General features: G+C 53.2%; 1 protein-coding gene across 1 annotated transcript in view; it reads left to right on the top strand.

Moving 5' to 3' along the window:
- GAS2L3 (growth arrest specific 2 like 3) overlaps window positions 1-23,517 on the top strand; it is a 44,052-nt gene extending 20,535 nt beyond the window's left edge. The window contains exons 6-9 of the mRNA XM_006273956.4: window positions 13,370-13,433; window positions 14,312-14,450; window positions 17,071-17,178; window positions 19,811-23,517. Coding sequence (XP_006274018.1) covers window positions 13,370-13,433; window positions 14,312-14,450; window positions 17,071-17,178; window positions 19,811-21,253 — 1,754 coding nt within the window. The 3' untranslated portion in view covers window positions 21,254-23,517. The remainder of the gene's footprint in view (window positions 1-13,369; window positions 13,434-14,311; window positions 14,451-17,070; window positions 17,179-19,810) is intronic.
- Window positions 23,518-25,155: the final 1,638 nt, after the last annotated feature.

Below are 25,155 nucleotides of genomic sequence, written 5' to 3'. Positions count from 1 at the left end.
TGCCGGGTCGAGGCGGGACGCCTGATCCTCGCTCTGTGATGCCACCGGCTGCTCAAGCCGCAGAGACGCGTCAAGCGGGCCGAGGCCCTGGACTTTTGCTCGTGCGGGTCGACCCCGGAGGCCTCCATGGGTGTCCCTGCTGGCACAACTGTAAATACTGTAAATAGTCCTTAAGTTTCGTTGTGTTGGTTGGTTTTTTTTTGTCTAGAGTGTACGGGCAGGCCTTGCAGGCCACGAGCCCAGGCCTTGTCCATGAGGCCCAGAGCTTGGGGCATCCTTGTACATGCTTTTGACTGGCTCCGAGTCATCACCCTCCGGGGAATAAAGGTCTCTTAAAAGTCAAAAAGTCTTTCTTTCTTTCTTTCTTTCTTTCTTTCTTTCAGACTTAGCGGGTGGGGGGGAGGGGCCTTCAGGGGTCCTCCTCCCCTCGCCTGTCCCCCGGCCTCCGGAGTCAGGCGGCAGCAGGGATAGTGGCGAATGTCTCTCTTCCGGTGGCCTGGCCCCGGGGGTGGCGGGAGAGCCCGCTGCCCCTTTGGTCACGCCCCAGCCTACCGGAGCAGATGGGGACGTTAGCGAGATGGAGATCCAGCTCTCGGAGTCTCGCAAGAGACGTCGTGAGCGGGATGGCCCCTCCCCCCCCAAGAAGATAGGGAATGTCCTCGCGGAGCCGGTCCTCGACTCGGACGACGAGAGGCGGCTGATGTGCCTGGACATCGAGGGGGTCGATGCTGCAGTTGCGGGCGAGCTCCCGCCGGGGGTGTGGCCTCGCCGCTCTTCAGTAGGCAACACCCACCCCAAGCTGGCGGAGCCCCCCTGGGTCTCTCCTGACTATGGGGGACTCCTGTCCTTGCTGAAGCTAACCAAGGGGCAGAAAAATGTAGCGGGGCACATCACCCAGTGGTGTGCGGACCCCGAAGTGTTTGTCAAGGCTGCCAGGGCGGCAGTCAAGCTCATGAAGCAAGATCGGGGCACACGTCAGATGGCCTACCGTCTGGACAAGCTTGCCCAGAGGGTGAGAGTGGAGTGGGGCCTGGGCGGGTCCCTCGACTAGAGTAGGGCACGGTAGGCCTTCCCTGACCTGTCTGTATTGCCTTGCTCTGCTCTTGGGTGCTCGCTCTTCCACCCGCACTCTGCTTTGCTCCTCCTCTCCCACACCCACCCCCATGGCAGCCACAACCATTGGCACCTTCAACGTCAACGGCTGTCGAGACGCGGTGAAGTGCGAGGCCGTCCTGGAGCTCCTGCGGCAGAAGAGGCTGGCCATCGCCTTCCTACAAGAGACCCACTCTGACAGGTTCAACCAGGCGGCCTGGCGGGCTGCCTGGCGAGGACAGGTGTTCCTGAGCCACGGCACCAGCCTCCGCGTGGGGGTCGCGACACTCTTATCGCCGCAGCTGCAGCTTGACGCGGCGGTGCCGCGGGAGGTCGTCCCCGGCCGCCTGCTGACCGTCCGCGTCACCCTCGCGCAACACCGTCTGCTGCTCGTCAACATCTACGCGCCCTCCGATGGCCAGGAGAGGGTCGCTTTCTTTGAGAGCTTGGCTGCCCTCCTGCGCGACGCTAGCGAGGATGATGACCTGCTCCTCCTCGGGGGCGATTTCAATTGCACCACTGCCCCGCGCCTCGACCGCACAGGGCCTGAGCCCCACCTGCCCTCCGCTCGCAAGCTGCAAGCTGCCCTGGAGGGGGCAGACCTCGTGGACGTCTGGCGAGCCCTGCATCCCGATGCGCGCCAGTACACCTGGGCCAAGACGAGTGCCGGCGGTCTCACCATGGCTCGCCTCGACCGCCTTTATATCACCAGGCACCACCTGCCACTCCTGCGCAGCAGCCGCATCGCTCCCTCGGGTCTATCAGATCATGGCCTGGCCTTCAGCGAACTGAGCCTGCCGGGGAGAGCCTGTGCACGGGCACCGTATTGGTGTTTGAACATTAGTCTGCTCCAGGACTCTTATTTCCGGGACTGCTTTGCCCACTTTTGGCGGAGGTGGGAGGCTGCGAGACCGAGCCACTCCTCCTGGAAGCTGTGGTGGGACGTGGGCAAGGTCCAGACCCGAGCCTTCTGCCAGCAGTACACCCAGCTGGCCGCGAACGAGACGCGCCGCCGTATCCGGGAGTTGGAGGAGGACGTGGCGGAGCTCGAGGCTGCTCTGCTGGCCGCTGGCAGCGACGCAGCACTGAGCGAGAGCCTCCGGCTCCGCAGGAAATGCCTGCGCGACTTGGCGGAGAGCGCGGCCCGCGGCGCGAGGATCCGCGCCCGCTGCCAGGAGCTGGTGGAAACCGACGCCCCGACCCGCTTCTTTTTCGACCTGGAGCGGCGGCGGGCAGCGAGCAAAGTCTTGGACCATGTCAAGACTCCTGAGGGCCGGGTCATTACAGAGCCGGGCGAAGTCCGCGAACGTGCCGTCGCCTTCTATCGCGACCTGTTTGCGGCCGAGCCGTCGTGCCCCGAGGCCACGCGGGAACTCCACGAGGGCCTACCGCGTCTCGATGCCCTGGAGGCCGGCGAGCTGGAGCGGGACTTGTCCCTGGAAGAGCTGGCGGCCGCCACGGCCGGCCTCGCCTCCGGCAAAGCCCCGGGCCTCGACGGGCTGCCTGCCGAGTTCTACAAGACCTTCTGGCCTCTCCTCGGCCCCAGCCTCCTGCGCGTTTTCCAGGAGAGCCTCGCCGACAAGGTCTTGCCGATCAGCTGCCGCCGAGCGGTGCTGACCCTGCTGCCCAAGAAGGGAGACCTGGGCTACATGAAGAACTGGCGGCCGGTCTCCCTGCTGTGCGCGGACTACAAGATTCTGGCCAAAGCGCTGGCCACCCGCCTCCGCGCGGTCATGGCCTCTCTCACCGGGCCCGAGCAGAGCTACTGCGTGCCGGGCAGGACCATACAAGACAACCTGTTCCTGCTGCGGGACCTGCTCACGGCCAGCGAGCTCTTTGGCCTCGACGTCGGCCTCCTCTCTCTCGACCAGGAGAAGGCCTTTGACCGCGTGGGCCACGCCTACCTCTTCCGCACGCTGGAGGCCTTTGGCTTTGGGCCCCTCTTCACCGGGGCCCTCCGGGTCTTGTACCGGGACATTTCCAGCCTGCTCAAGGTGAACGGGGTGCTTTGCGCTCCGTTCCCCGCGCGCAGGGGCATTCGCCAGGGCTGTCCGCTGTCGGGCATGCTCTACGCCCTGGCCATCGAGCCGCTGTTACACGCGCTGCGCCGCCGCCTGAGTGGGGTGGCCCTGCCATCGGCCACGGGCCCGTCCGCTGGCCCTCGTCTCCGGCTGTCGGCCTACGCGGACGACGTCACCGTCTTCCTCGCCACCCGGGAAGACGTGCGGGCTCTGGCAGATTGCCAGCGGGCCTACGAGCGCGCCTCCTCCGCCCGCATCAACTGGGGCAAGAGTGACACTCTGCTGCTTGGCGCATGGACTGGCAGGCCTCCGCCGGACTTGCCGGGGGGCCTCGCCTGGCGCCGCGAGGGCCTCAAGGTCTTGGGCGTGTTCCTGGGGCCGACGACCTTCATGGCGCGCAACTGGGACGGCCTCGAGGAGGGAGTGGAGGCCCGCCTGCAGCGGTGGCGCTGGCGCCTGCCCAGCCTTTCCTACCGGGGGCGCGTCCTCGTCATCAATAACCTGGCGGCGGCCACCCTGTGGCACCGCTGCGCGGTGCTGGACCCTCCGCCGGAGCTACTGGAGCGACTGCAGCGGCTCCTGGTCGATTTCCTGTGGGACGGACGCCACTGGCTCCCACGAGCTGCCCTCTACCTGCCCACCGGCGAGGGGGGCCAGGGCCTGATCGATCTGGCCAGCAGGGTGGCCGCCTATCGGCTGCAGGCCCTCCAGCGGCTCCTGTACACCGAGGGCCACCTCCCGTGGCGACAGCTGGCGTGCCGATTCCTGCGGCGAGTGGGGGGCCTCGGCTTTGACCGGGAGCTGTTTCAACTGGACCTCACCTTCCTGAACGGGGCGGTCCTTCCCCCGTTCTACCGCAGCGTGGTGCAGGCCTGGCGGGCGGCCTTCCATCTCTGTCCCCAGGCCAGGCACCTGCGGTTCCCGCAGCTCCTTCGAGAGCCCTTGGTCCACAACCCGGCCCTGCACCGTGTCGTGCCGAGCCTGGCCTCCGCCAGCCTCACGGCAGCTCTCGTCGAGGCGCGCTCCACCCGCCTGGAGCACCTCCTGGACCCCGCTCGGTCGGACTGGCTGTCACCCGAGGCCCTGGCTGCCCGGCTGGCCATGCGCTCCGTCCGCACCGCGGGGCGGCTTCTGCGGGCCGTTAGGGCCGCCCTCCCGACGGAGGCAGCGACCGCCCTGGAAGCCCATCTCCAGACTCGCCGGCCCCTCCCCGCCGCAGACGCCGCAGAAGACGCCTTCCCACCGCTACCCGTCATCCCAGCGGTACCCGGCGAGCTGGCCGAGCGGCCCAACACGCTGCTCAGGCTCCCGGTGCCCCCCAGCAGCAATACGGGCTGCCCTTTTGGCACCCTGCCCCGCAAGGGCCTCTACATGTGGGTGGTGCGCACCCGGCACGCCCAGGTGCTGGCCGGCCGCCCGGACACCGCGTGGCGGCGGCGCCTGGCGCGGCCCGGGACCCCGGCGTGGCGCACGCTGTATAAGGCGCCCATCGCCAAGAAGACCGGCGACCTGCAGTGGCGGCTCGTGCACGGCATCCTGGCCACCGGCACCTTTGTGCGTCACTTGGAGCCAGCGGCCTCGGCGGCCTGCCCCTTCTGCCCGGGGGTGCTGGACGAGGACATTTTCCACGCCTTCCTCGACTGCCCCCGGCTGCAGCCTCTCTTTGCCGCCCTGGGCGCACTGCTTCGGGTACTGGGCCGTGACCTCTCCGAAGACGCTTACGTCCACTCCTTTCCGTACCGGGCGGCCGAGCGGGCCACGGTCAGCCTGGCCAACTTCCTGCTGGGCCAGGCCAAGATGGCCACCCTGAAGAGCCGGCGAAACCAGCTCAGCGGCACCGGGATGGTCGACGCCCTGCAGCTCTTCCGCCTGCTGGTGCGGGCCCGCCTCTCGCTCGAGTTTGAGCACGCTGTCCTCCGGCGGACGGTGCCCGCCTTTGAGGAGCGCTGGGCCCTCGAGGGGGTGCTGTGCCGGGTCGAGGCGGGACGCCTGATCCTCGCTCTGTGATGCCACCGGCTGCTCAAGCCGCAGAGACGCGTCAAGCGGGCCGAGGCCCTGGACTTTTGCTCGTGCGGGTCGACCCCGGAGGCCTCCATGGGTGTCCCTGCTGGCAGAACTGTAAATACTGTAAATAGTCCTTATGTTCGTTGTGTTGGTTGGTGTTTTTTTTGTCTAGAGTGTACGGGCAGGCCTTGCAGGCCACGAGCCCAGGCCTTGTACATGAGGCCCAGAGCTTCGGGCGTCTTTGTACATGCTTTTGACTGGCTCCGAGTCATCACCCTCCGGGGAATAAAGGTCTCTTAAAAGTCAAAGTCTTTCTTTCTTTCAAGATGGCCGCCGACAGCTGAAGCCCTTCTAAGCTCCTCCAGCTCAGGTGCTTTCAGCTCGTTGCCTCGCACTCCCTGTCCCCCTTTTCCTGTCCCCCCCCCCAAAAAAACCCTTGCCTCTCCCCACCCTGTCCCTGGGGACCCCCTCCCTGCCCCTTCCCCCCACTTTCTGAGCCTTTTTCCCCTGGGCTCTGGCAGCCTCGTTTGCCTCTGCCCCTCCCCCACCCCCGCCTGAGTTGTTCCTTTGAATTCTGCTGCCTCCTTCCCCCAGGGCCCCTTCCCTTGGTCCCTGCCATCTGCCCCTGCCTTGGGGCTTGCCCTGAGCCCCTGCGGGGTTGCTCTGCTCCCCCTCAGGCCGATTTTGGGGCGTTTTCAGCCCCCTCCCAGTCCCAGTCCCCGGGCCAGCCTGAGGCTTTTTTTTTTTTTTTTTTTTTGCTGCGCTTCGCAGTTTAACCCTGTCCTGGCGAGGAATGGCGGCTCCTACGCCTGGCAGCTGGCATGAGGATGTCTCTCAGGACCTCCCACTGTCTCATGGCCTGAGGGTTCATGCCCCTCTCCATGTGGGGCTCGAGGCTTGCGTGGAGGCTCTGGCCGCCCTCCTGGGACGGCGTACCATCCGCTACGCGGGGCGCGTGAACACGGTCCCGATGATCTATTTGAGCAAGCCCGCCTTGGTTGACAGGGTGTGTGCGGAGGGCCTGGACATTGCGGGCATCCACTACCCCGTCACGCCCCTAGAGACTCAGGCAGTGAGGGTGGTGATTTCCAACGTCCCACCGCACGTTTCCAATCGGGAGCTGGCCAGGGGACTCGAGGCCTATGGGGTTCCTGCGAGTCCTTTTCGCCGCCTGCCGATGGGAAACAAGAACCCTCAGGGCAAGCACGTCCTGTCCTTTCGGAGGCAGGTCTTCATGCTCCTCAAGGAGGGCCCCCAGTCGCTGCCTCGCTCCCTGAGCCTCACGCTCGAGGGGCGGCGGTTTATTATCTATCTGTCTGTGGGAGAGACCACGTGCTTCAAGTGCGGGGGCTCCTCCCACCTGGCCGCACAGTGCCCTCGGAGCAAGGCGGCCGGACCATCGCCGCCTGCGGCAGCGCCGAAAGACGGCGCGTCGACCTCTGGGGCATGCGGCAGGCCCAGGGAGGCTGGGAGCTCTTCCTCCCGACCTCCTTCCCCCTCCGTTCCATCTCAGGGGACCGGGGTCTCCAGCGGGAAGCCATCGTCCAGCCGAGGGGCTGGTGCTGCTACCATGGCCCCGCCGCCCCCTCCCCCGTCTGTGGCGCCCCCTGCCCTCGGTGCGGCAGCCCCACCGGGTGGAGAGGCGGACGCCTCCCCTTGCCCCCTGCCTGCCCCGGCCGAAGTGGCTGGGGTGGCCGGGGACTGCGGTGCTGGAGCCTCATCGGATGATGGGGCTCGGGCATCCTCCCTACCACCCGAAAAAGAGAGGGAGATGAGGGGGGCCTCTCAGGACACCCCATCCCTGACAGACCCCTCCTCGGCCAGTGCCGAGGACCCCCCCACTACAGAGCCGGACCCCGTTCCGGCCGCCACACCACCCGCCCCGTCGGATGTAGCCACCGACGAGGCAGACTTAGCGGGTGGGGGGGAGGGGCCTTCAGGGGTCCCCCTCCCCTCGCCTGTCCCCCAGCCTCCGGAGTCAGGCGGCAGCAGGGATAGTGGCGAATGTCTCTCTTCCGGTGGCCTGGCCCCGGGGGTGGCGGGAGAGCCCGCTGCCCCTTTGGTCACGCCCCAGCCTACCGGAGCAGATGGGGACGTTAGCGAGATGGAGATCCAGCTCTCGGAGTCTCGCAAGAGACGTCGTGAGCGGGATGGCCCCTCCCCCCCCAAGAAGACAGGGAATGTCCTCACGGAGCCGGTCCTCGACTCGGACGACGAGAGGCGGCTGATGTGCTTGGACATCGAGGGGGTCGACGCTGCAGTTGCGGGCGAGCTCCCGCCGGGGGTGCGGCCTCGCCGCTCTTCCGTGGGCAACATCCACCCCAAGCTGGCGGAGCCCCCCTGGGTCTCTCCTGACTATGGGGGACTCCTGTCCTTCCTGAAGCTAACCAAGGGGCAGAAAAATGTAGCGGGGCACATCACCCAGTGGTGTGCGGACCCCAAAGTGTTTGTCAAGGCTGCCAGGGCGGCAGTCAAGCTCATGAAGCAAGATCGGGGCACACGTCAGATGGCCTACCGTCTGGACAAGCTTGCCCAGAGGGTGAGAGTGGAGTGGGGCCTGGGCGGGTCCCTCGACTAGAGTAGGGCACGGTAGGCCTTCCCTGACCTGTCTGTATTGCCTTGCTCTGCTCTTGGGTGCTCGCTCTTCCACCCGCACTCTGCTTTGCTCCTCCTCTCCCACACCCACCCCCATGGCAGCCACAACCATTGGCACCTTCAACGTCAACGGCTGTCGAGACGCGGTGAAGCGCGAGGCCGTCCTGGAGCTCCTGCGGCAGAAGAGGCTGGCCATCGCCTTCCTACAAGAGACCCACTCTGACAGGTTCAACCAGGCGGCCTGGCGGGCTGCCTGGCGAGGACAGGTGTTCCTGAGCCACGGCACCAACCTCCGCGCGGGGGTCGCGACACTCTTATCGCCGCAGCTGCAGCTTGACGCGGCGGTGCCACGGGAGGTCGTCCCCGGCCGCCTGCTGACCGTCCGCGTCACCCTCGCGCAACACCGTCTGCTGCTCGTCAACATCTACGCGCCCTCCGACGGCCAGGAGAGGGTCGCTTTCTTTGAGAGCTTGGCTGCCCTCCTGCGCGACGCTAGCGAGGATGATGACCTGCTCCTCCTCGGGGGCGATTTCAATTGCACCACTGCCCCGCGCCTCGACCGCACAGGGCCTGAGCCCCACCTGCCCTCCGCTCGCAAGCTGCAAGCTGCCCTGGAGGGGGCAGACCTCGTGGACGTCTGGCGAGCCCTGCATCCCGATGCGCGCCAGTACACCTGGGCCAAGACGAGTGCCGGCGGTCTCACCATGGCTCGCCTCGACCGCCTTTATATCACCAGGCACCACCTGCCACTCCTGCGCAGCAGCCGCATCGCTCCCTCGGGTCTATCAGATCATGGCCTGGCCTTCAGTGAACTGAGCCTGCCGGGGAGAGCCTGTGCACGGGCACCGTATTGGTGTTTGAACGTTAGTCTGCTCCAGGACTCTTATTTCCGGGACTGCTTTGCCCACTTTTGGCAGAGGTGGGAGGCTGCGAGACCGAGCCACTCCTCCTGGAAGCTGTGGTGGGACGTGGGCAAGGTCCAGACCCGAGCCTTCTGCCAGCAGTACACCCAGCTGGCCGCGAACGAGACGCGCCGCCGTATCCGGGAGTTGGAGGAGGACGTGGCGGAGCTCGAGGCTGCTCTGCTGGCCGCCGGCAGCGACGCGGCACTGAGCGAGAGCCTCCGGCTCCGCAGGAAATGCCTGCGCGACTTGGCGGAGAGCGCGGCCCGCGGCGCGAGGATCCGCGCCCGCTGCCAGGAGCTGGTGGAAACCGACGCCCCGACCCGCTTCTTTTTCGACCTGGAGCGGCGGCGGGCAGCGAGCAAAGTCTTGGACCATCTCAAGACTCCTGAGGGCCGGGTCATTACAGAGCCGGGCGAAGTCCGCGAACGTGCCGTCGCCTTCTATCGCGACCTGTTCGCGGCCGAGCCGTCGTGCCCCGAGGCCACGCGGGAACTCCACGAGGGCCTACCGCGTCTCGATGCCCTGGAGGCCGGCGAGCTGGAGCGGGACTTGTCCCTGGAAGAGCTGGCGGCCGCCACGGCCGGCCTCGCCTCCGGCAAAGCCCCGGGCCTCGACGGGCTGCCTGCCGAGTTCTACAAGACCTTCTGGCCTCTCCTCGGCCCCAGCCTCCTGCGCGTTTTCCAGGAGAGCCTCGCCGACAAGGTCTTGCCGATCAGCTGCCGCCGAGCGGTGCTGACCCTGCTGCCCAAGAAGGGAGACCTGGGCTACATGAAGAACTGGCGGCCGGTCTCCCTGCTGTGCGCGGACTACAAGATTCTGGCCAAAGCGCTGGCCACCCGCCTCCGCGCGGTCATGGCCTCTCTCACCGGGCCCGAGCAGAGCTACTGCGTGCCGGGCAGGACCATACAAGACAACCTGTTCCTGCTGCGGGACCTGCTCACGGCCAGCGAGCTCTTTGGCCTCGACGTCGGCCTCCTCTCTCTCGACCAGGAGAAGGCCTTTGACCGCGTGGGCCACGCCTACCTCTTCCGCACGCTGGAGGCCTTTGGCTTTGGGCCCCTCTTCACCGGGGCCCTCCGGGTCTTGTACCGGGACATTTCCAGCCTGCTCAAGGTGAACGGGGTGCTTTGCGCTCCGTTCCCCGCGCGCAGGGGCATTCGCCAGGGCTGTCCGCTGTCGGGCATGCTCTACGCCCTGGCCATCGAGCCGCTGTTACACGCGCTGCGCCGCCGCCTGAGTGGGGTGGCCCTGCCATCGGCCACGGGCCCGTCCGCTGGCCCTCGTCTCCGGCTGTCGGCCTATGCGGACGACGTCACCGTCTTCCTCGCCACCCGGGAAGACGTGCGGGCTCTGGCAGATTGCCAGCGGGCCTACGAGCGCGCCTCCTCCGCCCGCATCAACTGGGGCAAGAGTGACACTCTGCTGCTTGGCGCATGGACTGGCAGGCCTCCGCCGGACTTGCCGGGGGGCCTCGCCTGGCGCCGCGAGGGCCTCAAGGTCTTGGGCGTGTTCCTGGGGCCGACGACCTTCATGGCGCGCAACTGGGACGGCCTCGAGGAGGGAGTGGAGGCCCGCCTGCAGCGGTGGCGCTGGCGCCTGCCCAGCCTTTCCTACCGGGGGCGCGTCCTCGTCATCAATAACCTGGCGGCGGCCACCCTGTGGCACCGCTGCGCGGTGCTGGACCCTCCGCCGGAGCTACTGGAGAGACTGCAGCGGCTCCTGGTGGATTTCCTGTGGGACGGACGCCACTGGCTCCCACGAGCTGCCCTCTACCTGCCCACCGGCGAGGGGGGCCAGGGCCTGATCGATCTGGCCAGCAGGGTGGCCGCCTATCGGCTGCAGGCCCTCCAGCGGCTCCTGTACACCGAAGGCCACCTCCCGTGGCGACAGCTGGCGTGCCGATTCCTGCGGCGAGTGGGGGGCCTCGGCTTTGACCGGGAGCTGTTCCAACTGGACCTCACCTTCCTGAACGGGGCGGTCCTTCCCCCGTTCTACCGCAGCGTGGTGCGGGCCTGGCGGGCGGCCTTCCATCTCTGTCCCCAGGCCAGGCACCTGCGGTTCCCGCAGCTCCTTCGAGAGCCCTTGGTCCACAACCCGGCCCTGCACCGTGTCGTGCCGAGCCTGGCCTCCGCCAGCCTCACGGCAGCTCTCGTCGAGGCGCGCTCCACCCGCCTGGAGCACCTCCTGGACCCCGCTCGGTCGGACTGGCTGTCACCCGAGGCCCTGGCTGCCCGGCTGGCCATGCGCTCCGTCCGCACCGCGGGGCGGCTTCTGCGGGCCGTTAGGGCCGCCCTCCCGACGGAGGCAGCGACCGCCCTGGAAGCCCATCTCCAGACTCGCCGGCCCCTCCCCGCCGCAGACGCGACAGAAGACGCCTTCCCACCGCTACCCGTCATCCCAGCGGTACCCGGCGAGCTGGCCGAGCGGCCCAACACGCTGCTCAGGCTCCCGGTGCCCCCCAGCAGCAATACGGGCTGCCCTTTTGGCACCCTGCCCCGCAAGGGCCTCTACATGTGGGTGGTGCGCACCCGGCACGCCCAGGTGCTGGCCGGCCGCCCGGACACCGCGTGGCGGCGGCGCCTGGCGCGGCCCGGGACCCCGGCGTGGCGCACGCTGTATAAGGCGCCCATCGCCAAGAAGACCGGCGACCTGCAGTGGCGGCTCGTGCACGGCATCCTGGCCACCGGCACCTTTGTGCGTCACTTGGAGCCAGCGGCCTCGGCGGCCTGCCCCTTCTGCCCGGGGGTGCTGGACGAGGACATTTTCCACGCCTTCCTCGACTGCCCCCGGCTGCAGCCTCTCTTTGCCGCCCTGGGCGCACTGCTTCGGGTACTGGGCCGTGACCTCTCCGAAGACGCCTACGTCCACTCCTTTCCATACCGGGCGGCCGAGCGGGCCACGGTCAGCCTGGCCAACTTCCTGCTGGGCCAGGCCAAGATGGCCACCCTGAAGAGCCGGCGAAACCAGCTCAGCGGCACCGGGATGGTCGACGCCCTGCAGCTCTTCCGCCTGCTGGTGCGGGCCCGCCTCTCGCTCGAGTTTGAGCACGCTGTCCTCCGGCGGACGGTGCCCGCCTTTGAGGAGCGCTGGGCCCTCGAGGGGGTGCTGTGCCGGGTCGAGGCGGGACGCCTGATCCTCGCTCTGTGATGCCACCGGCTGCTCAAGCTGCAGAGACGCGTCAAGCGGGCCGAGGCCCTGGACTTTTGCTCGTGCGGGTCAACCCCGGAGGCCTCCATGGGTGTCCCTGCTGGCACAACTGTAAATACTGTAAATAGTCCTTAAGTTTCGTTGTGTTGGTTGTTTTTTTTTTTTTGTCTAGAGTGTACGGGCAGGCCTTGCAGGCCACGAGCCCAGGCCTTGTCCATGAGGCCCAGAGCTTTGGGCGTCGTTGTACATGCTTTTGACTGGCTCCGAGTCATCACCCTCCGGGGAATAAAGGTCTCTTAAAAGTCAAAAGTCTTTCTTTCTTTCTTTCTTTCTTTCTTTCTTTCTTTCTTTCTTTCTTTCTTTCTTTCTTTCTTTCTTTCTTTCTTTCTTTCTTTCTTTCTTTCTTTCTTTCTTTTTGTATTGCCTATTAGTTGAATAGAAACAGAGTAGTCCAACCCTTGTGGGCAAAGGCACCTAGAGGATACTCCTGTAATATTACAAAATGAATGTTGAACAGAACACAAAATATGCAGTAGTAAGCAAAAATGAAGCATGTAGGGATGATTCACTTACTGATTTGTAAAACCCTGCATATACATTGATAATGCTTATGACACTAAAATGGCACCAGTCACTGCCAACTCATTTTATTGGTCAACTATTCTTTTTAAATCCTCATTGCTAGCAGGGAAGGTGACTTTTCCTATTTGAGACAATTTTTCCTATGAAATTAGAACACATGCATACAATATATTCATAGCTTGGTTTTCAGGTTTAATTAGGAAATTGATTTTTTCCTGTTAGATCTGCAAACCTCCTCCCGTATTTCAGTATTAAGTTGTGAAAACAATGGGATGTCACCATAACAGAACTGGGTTCCCTTAATTTCTTCAGTTCAGTCTCTGTATAAATTGTATTGCCTGAAAATGTTAACTGCCCTCTGAAATGGATTATTTAAAACAAAGTTAATTTCCTTAGGATCAGTGGCCAGGATTTCCTGGTATATTTCCTATATTTCCATAGTATTTTCACCTGCCATAGAGATAAATAGTTGTATAAACAATGACAGTGTTTCTGGAATTTTATCCTAACTGTTTCATAAAAAACAGTGAGTTTAAACCCCCCCACAAAAACCTCAAGAATTATTTTTTTTAACAACAAATCTAGTTTCCCTTGTCTTATCCTTTCCCCTGCTTTTCTCTGTTTCCTGCTTTCAGTAGCAAAATGGAAAAAGGAAGGAGAATAAGATTCAGTATTTTAAAAATCCTTAGTTTTAAAGAAATTTAAAATTCAAATGTGAAAGACCCAAAACAGATCCATTTGAGGACCTGTAAAGGAAGCCTGGGTGAGATGCAGGTTTTGAGAATAGAAGATGCAGTGGTGGTTGACGAAGGGGGCAATAAAGGGTTGGGAGAGCGAGTGCATAATAAACGACCCCTATTCATGGTATCGCACACCTGAAAACTGTAGCCTGTTTGCAGGATGCAGGGGTGGTTCAGGGAATGGGTGGTGATCCCAACAGTCTGCCATTCTCTGTACTTAGCCTATAGGTCTTACCTGGTAGAGCTTTCTCAGGAAGAAGTGTGACTTATTTTTCCTTTCTAGTTTTGCATAAGGATCCAAGACAGGTGTATCTCTGTCTACTGGAAATTGGTCGCATAGTATCAAGGTATGCAGTTAAACATGTTTTCTAAATAAAAACCAAAAAATTTGTTCTGGTAAGTATATATCCTGTTGGTTTGTATACCATATTATAACACTGTGTCTTTAAGCACAGCCAAAATACTCTCTGCCCCCAAATAGAAACTAATTAGCAGCTCTGTTGTCAGACCCTGCCTACACCTTTTAAAAGAAAAATCCCCACCATTGTGAATAGCTTCCTTAAGTTTCCAGATGTTCCTCTTGGGAAGGTGCAGATCTATACTGCTTCTTAATATAGATTGTACCAATATGGCTAAATGTTAGTCAGCCCCATCAATATCAAGAGGATACCCCCATGTGTAAAGAGAGGAGGTCATAACTGGAACTTTGACCCCAGGGATTTTTTTAGGCTTTTTAAGAGTTTTAAATACCCCAAACTTTCCAATTCTTTAATTTTTAAAAACTTCTAAACATGCTCACAGTCTCTTGTCTTCCATTGGGAACACAATGAACATTTTCTTAACATTTTCCTGTAATTTGGATTTTCTAATGTTTACCAACTTTTGCTGTTTCCAAAGTCCTCTTCCCTTCTCCCCAGTGGCCCAGTGACTGGGAATAGATGTGTGCTAGCTGTTGAACATAACTCAGCCAAAAGCAGGATATTGCTAACCAACTCAGAAAATGTCTGAGTAAAAATCTCCCTAACCTGAATTCTATTTTTGGAACACCTAGATCATTATAGATCGGACTTTTCTGGGAATAGTTTTCTTTTCTCTCTCCAATTATTTAGCACCTTGCATGTATCTTCTTCACATCTTTTCTTTTCTTTACAATATATTTTTATCCAATTGTTTAGTTTCATTATGAAACTGTTTTTCCCACCATCTTATCTGTATTTGTGTTCAGATATGGAGTTGAACCTCCTGTGTTAGTAAAATTGGAGAAGGAAATCGAATTAGAAGAAACATTGCTAATGACCTCTGGACCTGTAACACCTGTTAGCACCCCAAAGCCCTGTTGTCACCACGGGGAGCTACATGAAGCAGTAAGTACTGGGCATATCTCTGTTTGTTTATGATAAGGGCTTCAAATGACTCATGTGCCTGATTTTGGAGTGTGCTGTGCCTCTCTTTACATACCCAAACTTGTGGAACCAAGGTCTTTGTGTGATCTTGAGCACACAGCCCACACATTGAGAGCAATGTGGCATTCTACATGGGTAAGCTTTATTATGTGTTGTTCTTAAATGACATTCAGTGTATTTAATATTAAACAGGGTAGTGTTGTGGCTTTTTAATATACATGGCTGTGGCAGAGCACCTTTGGTGCCTGCCACTTTAAGGACTGAGAGCAGGCAGCCGGCAGGTGCAGGGCAGCCCTGATGAGGCAGTCACATGACCACAGGAGGACCCAAGGACTGGAGGAAAGGGCTGAGCAGCCTCCATTTTAGCTTAGATCCTCAGGGCTGAGCTAGCAGTTGCTGCAAACAGCCGGGGAAAAAACACCTCCCAACTGGAGCTGCTCAGAACATCTTAGCAGGAGCTGTGGGGATGGTAGGAGGCTCCTGGTCCTGGGGCATGACCGAAAACTATACCCTGCTGAGGAAGGATGGCTTGGTGGGACTTCCCATAGTGGGGGGGGGGGTAGTTCCCCAGAAATGCCAGGCCAGTTGTGCCCCTAGTGAAAGGTGGGTAGGGGCACCTTATAACCCCAGCTACCACTACCCAGTGGGCAACTTTAGTGCAGGAACAGGCACAGGGGGCCAGGCACATTTGTGGACACCTGAGCCCAGGGGGTATAAGACCCTGGAGACCCCAGCGATGGGGCACAAGTATTTGTATGGAGGTCTGCACAGAGTAGGGTGCATGGTAGTGCTTGAAGGGGTATGTGTGGTGGGCATAGAGTAGGGTTGCAGGGAGGTCCTGAAGGGCTGCACATGGGCCAACCTGCACGTGGGTTACAACAGGATTAAGTTGCTTGGAGAGGGCCTAGTGGCTGAGTTCAGCCCAGTCTGAGGCATAAGGCCAGTGGCCACAGGGCCTGAAGGGCTGTGTGTGGGCCAGCTAGAGTGTGAGTAGGAAAGCCGGAAGGGCCATGCAGAATAGGGCCAAAGGTCTGCACAAATCCATGGTGGGTTGGGAGTGGTCCACTGAGGGGCAGTATGAGGCCCTGTGAGAGGGGGCGGAGTGCAAGAGTACAATGCTAATGGCCCAGCAAGGAGCAGAGTTTAGCCTAGCCTTGGGCCACAGCTGTTACCAATTTGCGATGCCATCTGTGAGGCATGGGGCAAGGTATAGGGAAAGTTGGAGCTATGTACAATGCCTTAGGCATCAGGGCATTTAATGGGCAGCCTCCCACATTCAACATTCAGTTTATTACACAAAGTCATGGCAGACGAGACAAGGCAGACTGCTGTAGGCAGGTGGGTGGGCCAACACAGACTCGACCTTGAGTGGGCCCCTTGTCACAATAGCAAATTGAAGTTTGGGATTGTTTTGTCATGGCAAAACCTGTTGAGGAATCAAACTTGTTTAAAATATCACCCACAAAAATCCTTGCGTCTCCAAGGTATCTTCTATTGAACCAACTGCATTGTTGGAGTAGACTTAGACAAGCTAAATGGGTCCAATAAAATATATTACCCACAGAAATCCTTGCCTCACATTTTTCCTGAACCATCATAGTTATATTATTTCAACACTATTAAAATATCTTAAAATTGTTTGAGTCAGTTTCTTTAATTAGAACTAGGAGGAAATGAACTTTCATGCAGGAAAGGAAATGACTCGCATTGCTTAAGAATAAATCTCTTAAGGTCTGTTTGCAGCTTCTCTATTTTGTCTAAACTTGAATATTTAAGTCTTTAAATGTTTAAAATAGGTTTGGCTTTTGGGGGGTCTTTCCCACCACAGTGTCTTCTGATCAACTCCACTATGACATGTGAAGGTTGTTTCTTGTTAAAGGCTAAGTAATACTGTAGCTTAGCAATGGTCTTGAACTTCCATTACGCTGTGGTGATTTGTTGTTCTTCCATATCTTTGTCTTTTGACCCTCTCCCCTTAAAACAAACAATTCTCTTGTTCAACTATGGGGCTAATTCACATGTAGCTTCTTTCATTTTGTCTCTCTCTTGCCCCCTCCATAGATGGCTTTTTCTCCTTCTAAAATTTACTGTTTAAAAACCTCTTCAGATGAGACCGGGATGAGACCTAGTTCTGCTAAATACTGTTTGAGCATGTAGTCCCAGCCATCTGGTGGATCTGTATTTGAGACCAAAAAGAAAGCTGTCTTCATGGAGCTACATGTGTATTTTGGCAGTGCTACCCAAACTGAAGGAAACAAATCATTCAGTGGGTTAAGCAAAGGAAGGGAAATATATGTGGGAGAAGGAACTCTAAAAACTGCTAAATAAGAACCATGTCCTGTCTTCCTTGAAAGATAATGTTTTGCATGTCTGTGTGCATTTTTTACTTTAAATTATATGTAAGAGTTCTATCTGTTGGGATCTTCTAGGGAGGAAAAGTATCTTGACAGGGATGTATTTATTAACTTTCTTTTACAACTGCTTACTAGTTTAATCTACCAAAAATTACCATAACTTAATTTCTTTAAAATATTAATAGCAATAAAACACTGTCATTTTCTCTCATTTATTTTAAACCTAGGTTAAGCACATAGCAGAAGATCCTCCCTGCAGCTGTTCCCATAGGTTTTCAATTGAGTATTTATCTGAAGGGCGGTATAGACTGGGAGATAAAATCCTCTTCATACGAGTAAGTGGTGCAGTTCTTGACTGGTTCCTCATCCCCTGAGCAGCGTTTGCCTCTGTCTTGTCTAGGCTGAGTTCTAAGACAACTGGATTTAATTTGGTCCCATATGTCTAAACAGCCGAACAGGAATGCACAATTTGCATAACTTTTGGATGACTGGTTTAATATCTGGACACCTAGCAATGGCCACTCCAGTCTTATGATCTGTCACATGTCATTGGTGACTTGGAAGCATAACAGGAAGGGAAGAACTAATATTTAGTTACCACAGCAGAGGGGGTCAAGGATAGTGGACTGTTGTAATGTCCTATCAGAGTGTCCATGCATCTGTCTGTAGGCGCAGCAGTTTTATCCCAGAGATTTTTTAGGGTAACCCTTAAAAGGGAGGTGGTAGCAACCAGGAGACTTTGGATTGGGAAAAAGAGGCAAAAAGCTCCTTTTTTGCTGGAGGGAGATTAGGGCCTGAAATATGATCAGCTGGGGGGCTCCATCTTTGTAGCACAGTTCAGAACCAATGTTCTAGTTGAAGTCCTAATGTCCTCCAGTTCCCCAGAAGTTGAGGATGGAAGAACATAAGACTATCTTTCTCAGGACACTTCATGTATTTGCTGCTAGCTCACTGGGGAGAGTCTGGAGGGATAAAACAGAGGGGAGAGAGAGAGAAAGAAGGGGATATAACGTATGAGAAAGAGACACCTTCTGTCTCTTGCGGTTAATAGTGTAGTTTACACTAGTTTGCCATTTAGTATCCTAATGCCTGGCTATGGGCACTCTGATTCATACATACTAATATAAAAACATAATATTAACCAAAAAGATTGAGAAAATGAAATCCCAGTCATATAAAGTCTTGTGTGTGTGTGTGCTTCAAGAAGAATCTTTCTAGGAGAGGGGGGTATTGTGGTTTATAGTGTAAATAGTAGGCGCAGACAGAAGTGACAATGTTTGCCCTATCTGGCCTCTGAAAGTGCTCTACAGCTGTGACCAAACACAAGCGCATGGCTGAAAAATGTTTTAAAAGGGCCTGATACCACAAAAATCTGAACTCTCATTACCTGATGGTTCAGATGAACGTGCTCCAAAGTCCAGTGCCCTCCATAACTTCCATCTGTGTTTGCTGGGAGCAGGATTTGGCTGACAAAGCCCAGTATTGCTCCTGGTATTGTTTTCAAAATGGGAGGGGGGAAGGGAGTGAAGGGGAGCTTATTTTGAGGGTTGTCCAGTCAGTGCTGGAGGATGGGTGGGTGGACTGGAGTCTTCCCTCCCTCCCCTCCCTCCCCCCCAAAGTGGGGGTTCCAGTCCACCCTCACCCCAGCGTGGCTGGGAAAACCCCAGAATGCACCTCCCTTCCCTGCTTTCTCCCTCCTATCCTGAGTCAGCATGGGAGCTGGGGTGGGAGGTGAAGCACCATGAGTTAGACCTGGGAGCTGCACTTCTGTCTGCGCCTTCTATTGTGTCAAACTGCTGCTGTATAAATAGTTACAACTAAACTGAACTGCTTAAATTTAAAGTTTAGTGCTTTACGTTACTATTTGAAGTCATAAATCAAACTGCAAAGGAAGCTAGCTCAACAGAATATAAATGTTGATTTTAATATTGACTAGACAATTTCTGAGAAACTGGGGCATCGTCCACTTGAAACTAACTTGTCTGAAAATATTGCTGTAATGTACAGTGTCTAGTAACACAGGAACAATATTTGCCTTGGCATTTTCAGTTTGCTTTGTATTCTAGACACATCGCTTACACTGTTTTGTTTACATAGTCTAAAGACTGGAAGGGGCTATTGAGTTCAGTCTCCTGCATTCACAGGCAATGGTTAACCCAAGTGATCCCAAAATTGCCACGTCATAAGCTCTCCCACAAGGCTCAAAACTAGAGAGGACCCTGCAAGATTTCATAAGTCTGCTGTCACTTGTTGCTTCTGCTGCAGCAACAGTGAGGGTCTCTAGGCTGCCCCTCAGTTGCCATTCCTGTACCTGCCTCTGGGGGCAGTGTGGTATAGTCAAACCTGCAGTGCTGGGGAGCCTGCAGTAAGAAGCCTGTGGTCCAGCCACATGCATAGTGGAGTGGTGGAGGCAGGGCCAGAGACAGAAATGCATTAAAGCAGGAAAGCAGGCTGTTTGCATGTGTGTGGGAGAATTGTGAAGTGGCAACTAGGTTGGGGAAATTACACCCATGGCTTGTACTATTGTGGCCCCTGTAGCATGCAGCCTGCCTAGGGTGTGGCTCCTGGCCACTTCAGAAGTTGCCATAAGTTTTAAAAAAAAGAGGAGACAAGAGTGCTGCTAATGCCCTGCCACTTCAATGACAGGCAAGTAATTGGCTAATATATTTATCTCTGTCACTAAAACATCACCAGTAATGTCAAGAAGGACCAAAAACAAATGTTTGTTTTAGATCTCTTTAAAAAAAGAGATGGGGAGCAGAATAGGACACTATAGGACACTATATAAATGGCACTTTATCAAAGTTATAGTGTGGGGTTGTTGTTTTGTTTGATTAATCCCAACGAATTCAAGTTGTAGCATAGGAAGCGATGCTTCATATACATTTTGGCAATATAGTTTATACTAAAGTAGTTGTTTTCACAGTTTCATTAACTTTTTCCATCCTCCCTCCCAACTTTTCTTAGATGCTGCATGGCAAACATGTGATGGTACGTGTTGGTGGAGGTTGGGATACTCTTCAAGGTTTTCTACTCAAATATGATCCTTGTCGTGTGTTGCAATTTGCAACTCTGGAGCAAAAAATTCTGGCCTTTCAGAAAGGTGGAACTAATGAAAGCACCTCTGATCCATCAACTAAACCTCTGCAGCCTCCTGTAATGAATCCCATATCAGCTGTTAATATGTTTCAGAAACAAAATTCAAAATCCCCAGCTCCTGGTTCAGCAACAAAAGGTGCTCTTGCAGTCCGCAGTAAGCAAGTGTTATCTAAACGACCACGGACACCTGCCCTGGCATCCCCCAGAAGAGCAATGAACACACCCTCTACCACCAAGCCGGTGTCAGTATGCTCCAAGGTACAAGGTTCCTCAGCATCAGTTGCCCAATTACCTTTTAAATCTTTAACAAGCACTTCAAAGAAACTGGAGTCTCCTGTGTGTAACTTTCCAACCACTTTTTCAAAGCAAGTGCAATCTGGAAGCAAAAGCTGTTCCCCTGCAGTATTAAGAACAGCTCCTGGCAATTCAAAGACTCCGAGTAACCGTATTTGGTCCCGAGATACTCCTAAGGTCAAACTCTTACCATCCCTGAATTCTCCAGCACCAGTGCTACTTTCAGCTGCCTCTTGCTCTCCAAATGAGATGTCTGAATTCTCTGGGACAACTGAACCAATGCCTTCAGAACAAAAATGTGCTCCCTCTAAATGCAAAGGTATATCGACCACAACTAAATCTAATCTGGTTGCTTCAAAATCCTCACCAAATCCTGCCAAACTGCCTAATGCAAATCTGCATGCTGCATCTAAGCTTACACATTCTTATCAGTCATCTGAAAAAACAGCAAAATCCACTATCAAAAGTCCAGTTCAAACAGGATTGCAATCCCAGGCTCCCAAAAGGGTGCCACCACCTGGGACTGGCCTAATGAGGAATACCAGAAGCCCTCCAATCTTAAAACAGCCAGATTCTGCATCTGCAGTTAGTAAAACCTCAAAGGCATCACCTGCACTGGGGCCTACAAGTAAGAGTGTGTCTTCAGCTGCTAACAGATGGCTGGCAGGAGAGCATTTACAGGCCCAAAATGTCAGCAGAAACCCTCAGACAGGCCCCAGTTTATCAAAACATCCTGAACGCACTCCATTATCAGTTGTGAGGCTTCCTCAGACATCAGCCAAAGTACAAACTGCAAAAAAAAGGGCAGAGCCTTCCACGAAAAGTCAGTCTTCAATTAAAAATTCCCCCCAAAGTGAAAAAACCTTGGCTGGCACAGTCAAGAAGCCCCTCTCTAAAGGAAAAACTACAAATGCATGTAGCAAGGGGGCGCCTGATGTACTTAAAGATCCTGCATTGAAGACTAAATGTGATGATCACTATTTTGTTATGACAGGCAGTAAGAAACCCAGAAAGTAAACAGAAATATGTTGTCATCCCCTCCAACCAGAATATTTTGCAGACTTTATCTTTTTTTCAGAATAGCCTCTTACAGCTGTTTCATTTAAAAAAAACAACATGGATATTAAGTACACTACATTAACCATGCTTACTTCTCACACATGTGTGAAATAGTAGGGGTAATGTTTTTGCTATTGCTGTCTATATTTTTATAGTTAAAGCTCTTTCTACTTTTATAACACTGAAAGTCATTTTACTTGCTGGTATGTCTGCTCTCTTTGGAGGAGAGGGTATTGCTGTTGCTATCTTTAAGTGGATTTAAGCTCATTCGATAAATTTCTCCAAAGTGCAATCTAAGTGCATTTGGAATGCTCTGGTATGAAAAGTGCCCTGCTGTTGATAGTATTACTATCTAGCGTTGGCATGCTAAAGCAAAATTTATGTGCAAATATAAATAAGATGATAAATACTTCCCATGTGCTTACAGTCAAACTAATATTTCAGTGTTGGATAGGAAATTCACTTGTATAAAAGTGCTTCATGATTTAGGCCAATTTTTTTTAACTTGCCTAGTGATATTTTGCGGGGGAAGGTGTTCAATGTGAGATGCTTTAAAATGGTCTGTTATTTCAGCAAGTGGTGGACACCCAGCTTCTGAAAACTGGAGCACCTTATAACATGTCAAGTTGAGCACGAGTTGCTTTGGAAGTCATTAGCCTAGGCTTCCCATCCATTTAGGGACTTCAAAATATATGATATGCTTAGACCATCCTTGCCTGCCTTCTGATCTAGTATATGGATGAATTATTTGGTTTGGTAAAATAAGAGTAATTGCTAAGAGAAAAAAGCCACTGTATGTGGACATGTGAGCTTAAAACATCCTTGGAGACCCGTTTGTAATTGAAAGAAGGACACTTGAGTCTTTGAGAGCATTTTTCCTTGTAGCATGTAACAATTTTTTCAAAGTACAGAAATCCCTCTTCTCTTAGCTGCTAAAATGATATTTATAACTATTTGGGGTTTGTGGGGGAGTGTTAAATAGTTTTATTTTTAGCAAAAATGCCTTAAGAGTACAGACCGGCAGAGATTCTGAAGACATTGCTTTCCTTTTTAAAAATTATGGAAAGATAAGTTGGTTCCGTGTCACACTTCTTGAAAAATCATAGAATCATTGAAAGAAATTGTTAGAGGATGCTCCTGTTGGGGTTTGTTTTTTTTTCCAGTTCTTAATTTTTAAAGATATTTTTCTTCCTAGACTCTTTTCATGCTTTTTAATTCTTCTGTAGTGGGTCTAAAATAGCCATTTTCCTTAGGAGTTACAGAACTGTTTCCCCAAGTGTTATCTCAGAACTGTGTTCACTCTTGTGCAAGAGGCCCCACAAGAATTATGCTCCACTTATAGCTCATTTTAAGCTCTCCAGGAGGGCTTAAGTAGGATTTATCAAGTGCCATTGCTTTGTGCTAACCTTCTGCACAGGAGTGAAAGTCACTTTAAGTATTAAAAAGTATTCATCCTGATTGCTCAGCCTGAAGTCAGGATGAGTATAAAAAACAGAAACACAAGCATTAAGAAGAATCCTCTCAATTTTTTAAAATCTACATACCATTGTGTGACTAGCAAACTGGGAAAGTGTATAATTTTTACTACTTTGCTTAAAAAAATTACATGTGTCTTTACCTTCTGAGTTGCATCCCCTGACACTATGTAGTATAAATTATTTATTCTTGGAACTGGAGCAAAGCAATGGACATGATCTGATAATGTGTTCTAACTTGCAATGGCAGCCTTGTAGATCTCTTAATGTCAGTGCCTTGTTACAGTCTCCTTTATTTATGGCTATATTTAAATTATGCATATCTACTGTACAGAAATGGTTTTAGTCTGCCAGAAGTGGATATTGTCTAAATGAACAACAGGCCAATATTTTGTGATGTTAAACAAACCAGCCTTGATTAACTGAGAAAGCAAGTCCTAAAAGCTTGTTTATCTTAAGAAGTGTTTTGAATGAGTCTGTCACTAACTAGGTTTATAAATGCATGGGGCTTAAGTCATTGCTGTGTTAGTGGAGGAACTCTAACTTCGTTGCGTTTGGTCTTTCTTGTCAGTGATTAATCTGACTTGTCTCATGCACTGAAACTCCCTGTTTACAATAAAAGACCTGCTTAAGATGATGGACTTCCAAGTATTCTATGTTAGATTTGTTATATCTTCTTTGCAGATTAACGGCAAACTCTTCTAAGCTTTCTCTATGAACTATTCATAAATGTTGGTGATATGTTGACTTTTTTGTTTTTGTTTTTAATTCTCTACGAGTGGTTACCTGAATATAACACATTACTTTACTTTAAAAGAGAAATTGAAGGGTTTTGTCTTTGGGATCAGTTATCTAATTTAATACACCAAACTTGACAAATCATATTGAAATTTGAGTACCAGGTGGAAGCTTTTGAGTTTAAGGGTTGCATCTAGCAAGGGAGGAAATGTGTCTATACTGAAAGTTGTTGCAATAAACCCATACATAGATGAGTAAAGCACAGTAAGTTCAACTGTTGTATTTACACTGAGATCAAGTTGAACATTAGGCTGAACAAATGCAATAGTTATGCCGACTGTCCAGTCTGTAACCTCTATTGCCTAACTTCATGTGGGCTTATGTCCTATGACTTCATAGTGAGTAAAAAAAAAAATAGCAGTAATTAACTTAAAAATCTGAATAGCAAATTAGAAATTGGACATTTTGGTAGAAACTGGAAAAAAATTAAATTTGCTATTCAGAATTGGAGCTATATTAACTATATCTTTTAAAATTAATTAAAAACTATATTTAAAAAAAAATTCTGAATTAAAAAAAACCATGAGCCTGTTTTTCACTTGTGCAAATCATTCTTTAAAGATTTCTGTTACTATGTGGCACAAGAAGTGAAGAAGAAAAACTGTCAAGCCAATATAAAGATACCATAGTCTGTTTTGAGTTAACTTTTTTGGGATAATATTCTGACTTTTAATCAAAAACAGGTTTTGAGTAACACCTTGGGTGCATCTACACATTCATTAATGTGCCATAATTACAGCTCATTAAGTTTAGTACTTGTAACGACAGGTACTAAATGTGCTGTATTTGGCACTACTGCACATTAGCACAGATGAACGCTTTTTTAGTGTGACATTAATGTGCATTAGACTAAATCTGCACATTAGCACAGATTTGCCCACTGCTGTAATGCGCAGTAGAATTAATCTTCTGCGCAATAAGTGTCTTGGGTAGACATGTCCCTTGTGTATTGAAGCACTGCTCAGAGTGACCAAATGCATCAACCTCATCCCTGTGCTTGGAGATCTAGTTTTAAGACTAGTAAAAAAATATGTCCTTACACTTTAATTTATTATTTTCTTTGTCCAAAACATGGGAGTATATTCATGTGCAGAAAAGGGTAGAATTGGCCTGATAGTCACACTAATGTTATACCTGCTGGACCCAGTCCTGTTCCAATGAAAATGTGTGACATTCTTGCTATTGACTTTAGTGGGTGAAAGACTATATCAGAGCTGAATAAAATCTGAGAAGGGAAATGCAGACCAGTTATGTGCCATATTTGAAGTGATGAATTGATAAAGCAAACAACTTAAAGTGGATTCTAAAGGTAACTTCTATATGGTGTATAGAGAAGAACAACCTCTTTACCTGATAGAACTTCTGTCCTGACAACTGAAACCTGAACTGTGGTCCTGATAAGCAGCACCTTTTATTTCTGTCCCTGTATTTCTGCTGCCGTAATGCCTCCTAAGCAAAATGCACCAAATTCAGAAGTATGAAAAGAAATCACATAAGCTGTATGTGCAGCAAGTCTTACCGCTAAGAGGAATTCCACAGCCAAGTTTCCATGCACTTGGGTAAAAATGTATTTATCCTTCACAAATT

The sequence above is a fragment of the Alligator mississippiensis genome, chromosome 4, assembly GCF_030867095.1.
Source record: "Alligator mississippiensis isolate rAllMis1 chromosome 4, rAllMis1, whole genome shotgun sequence".
In the NCBI taxonomy this organism is placed as follows: domain Eukaryota; kingdom Metazoa; phylum Chordata; order Crocodylia; family Alligatoridae; genus Alligator; species Alligator mississippiensis.
This window is presented reverse-complemented; position numbering and strand designations above follow the sequence as displayed.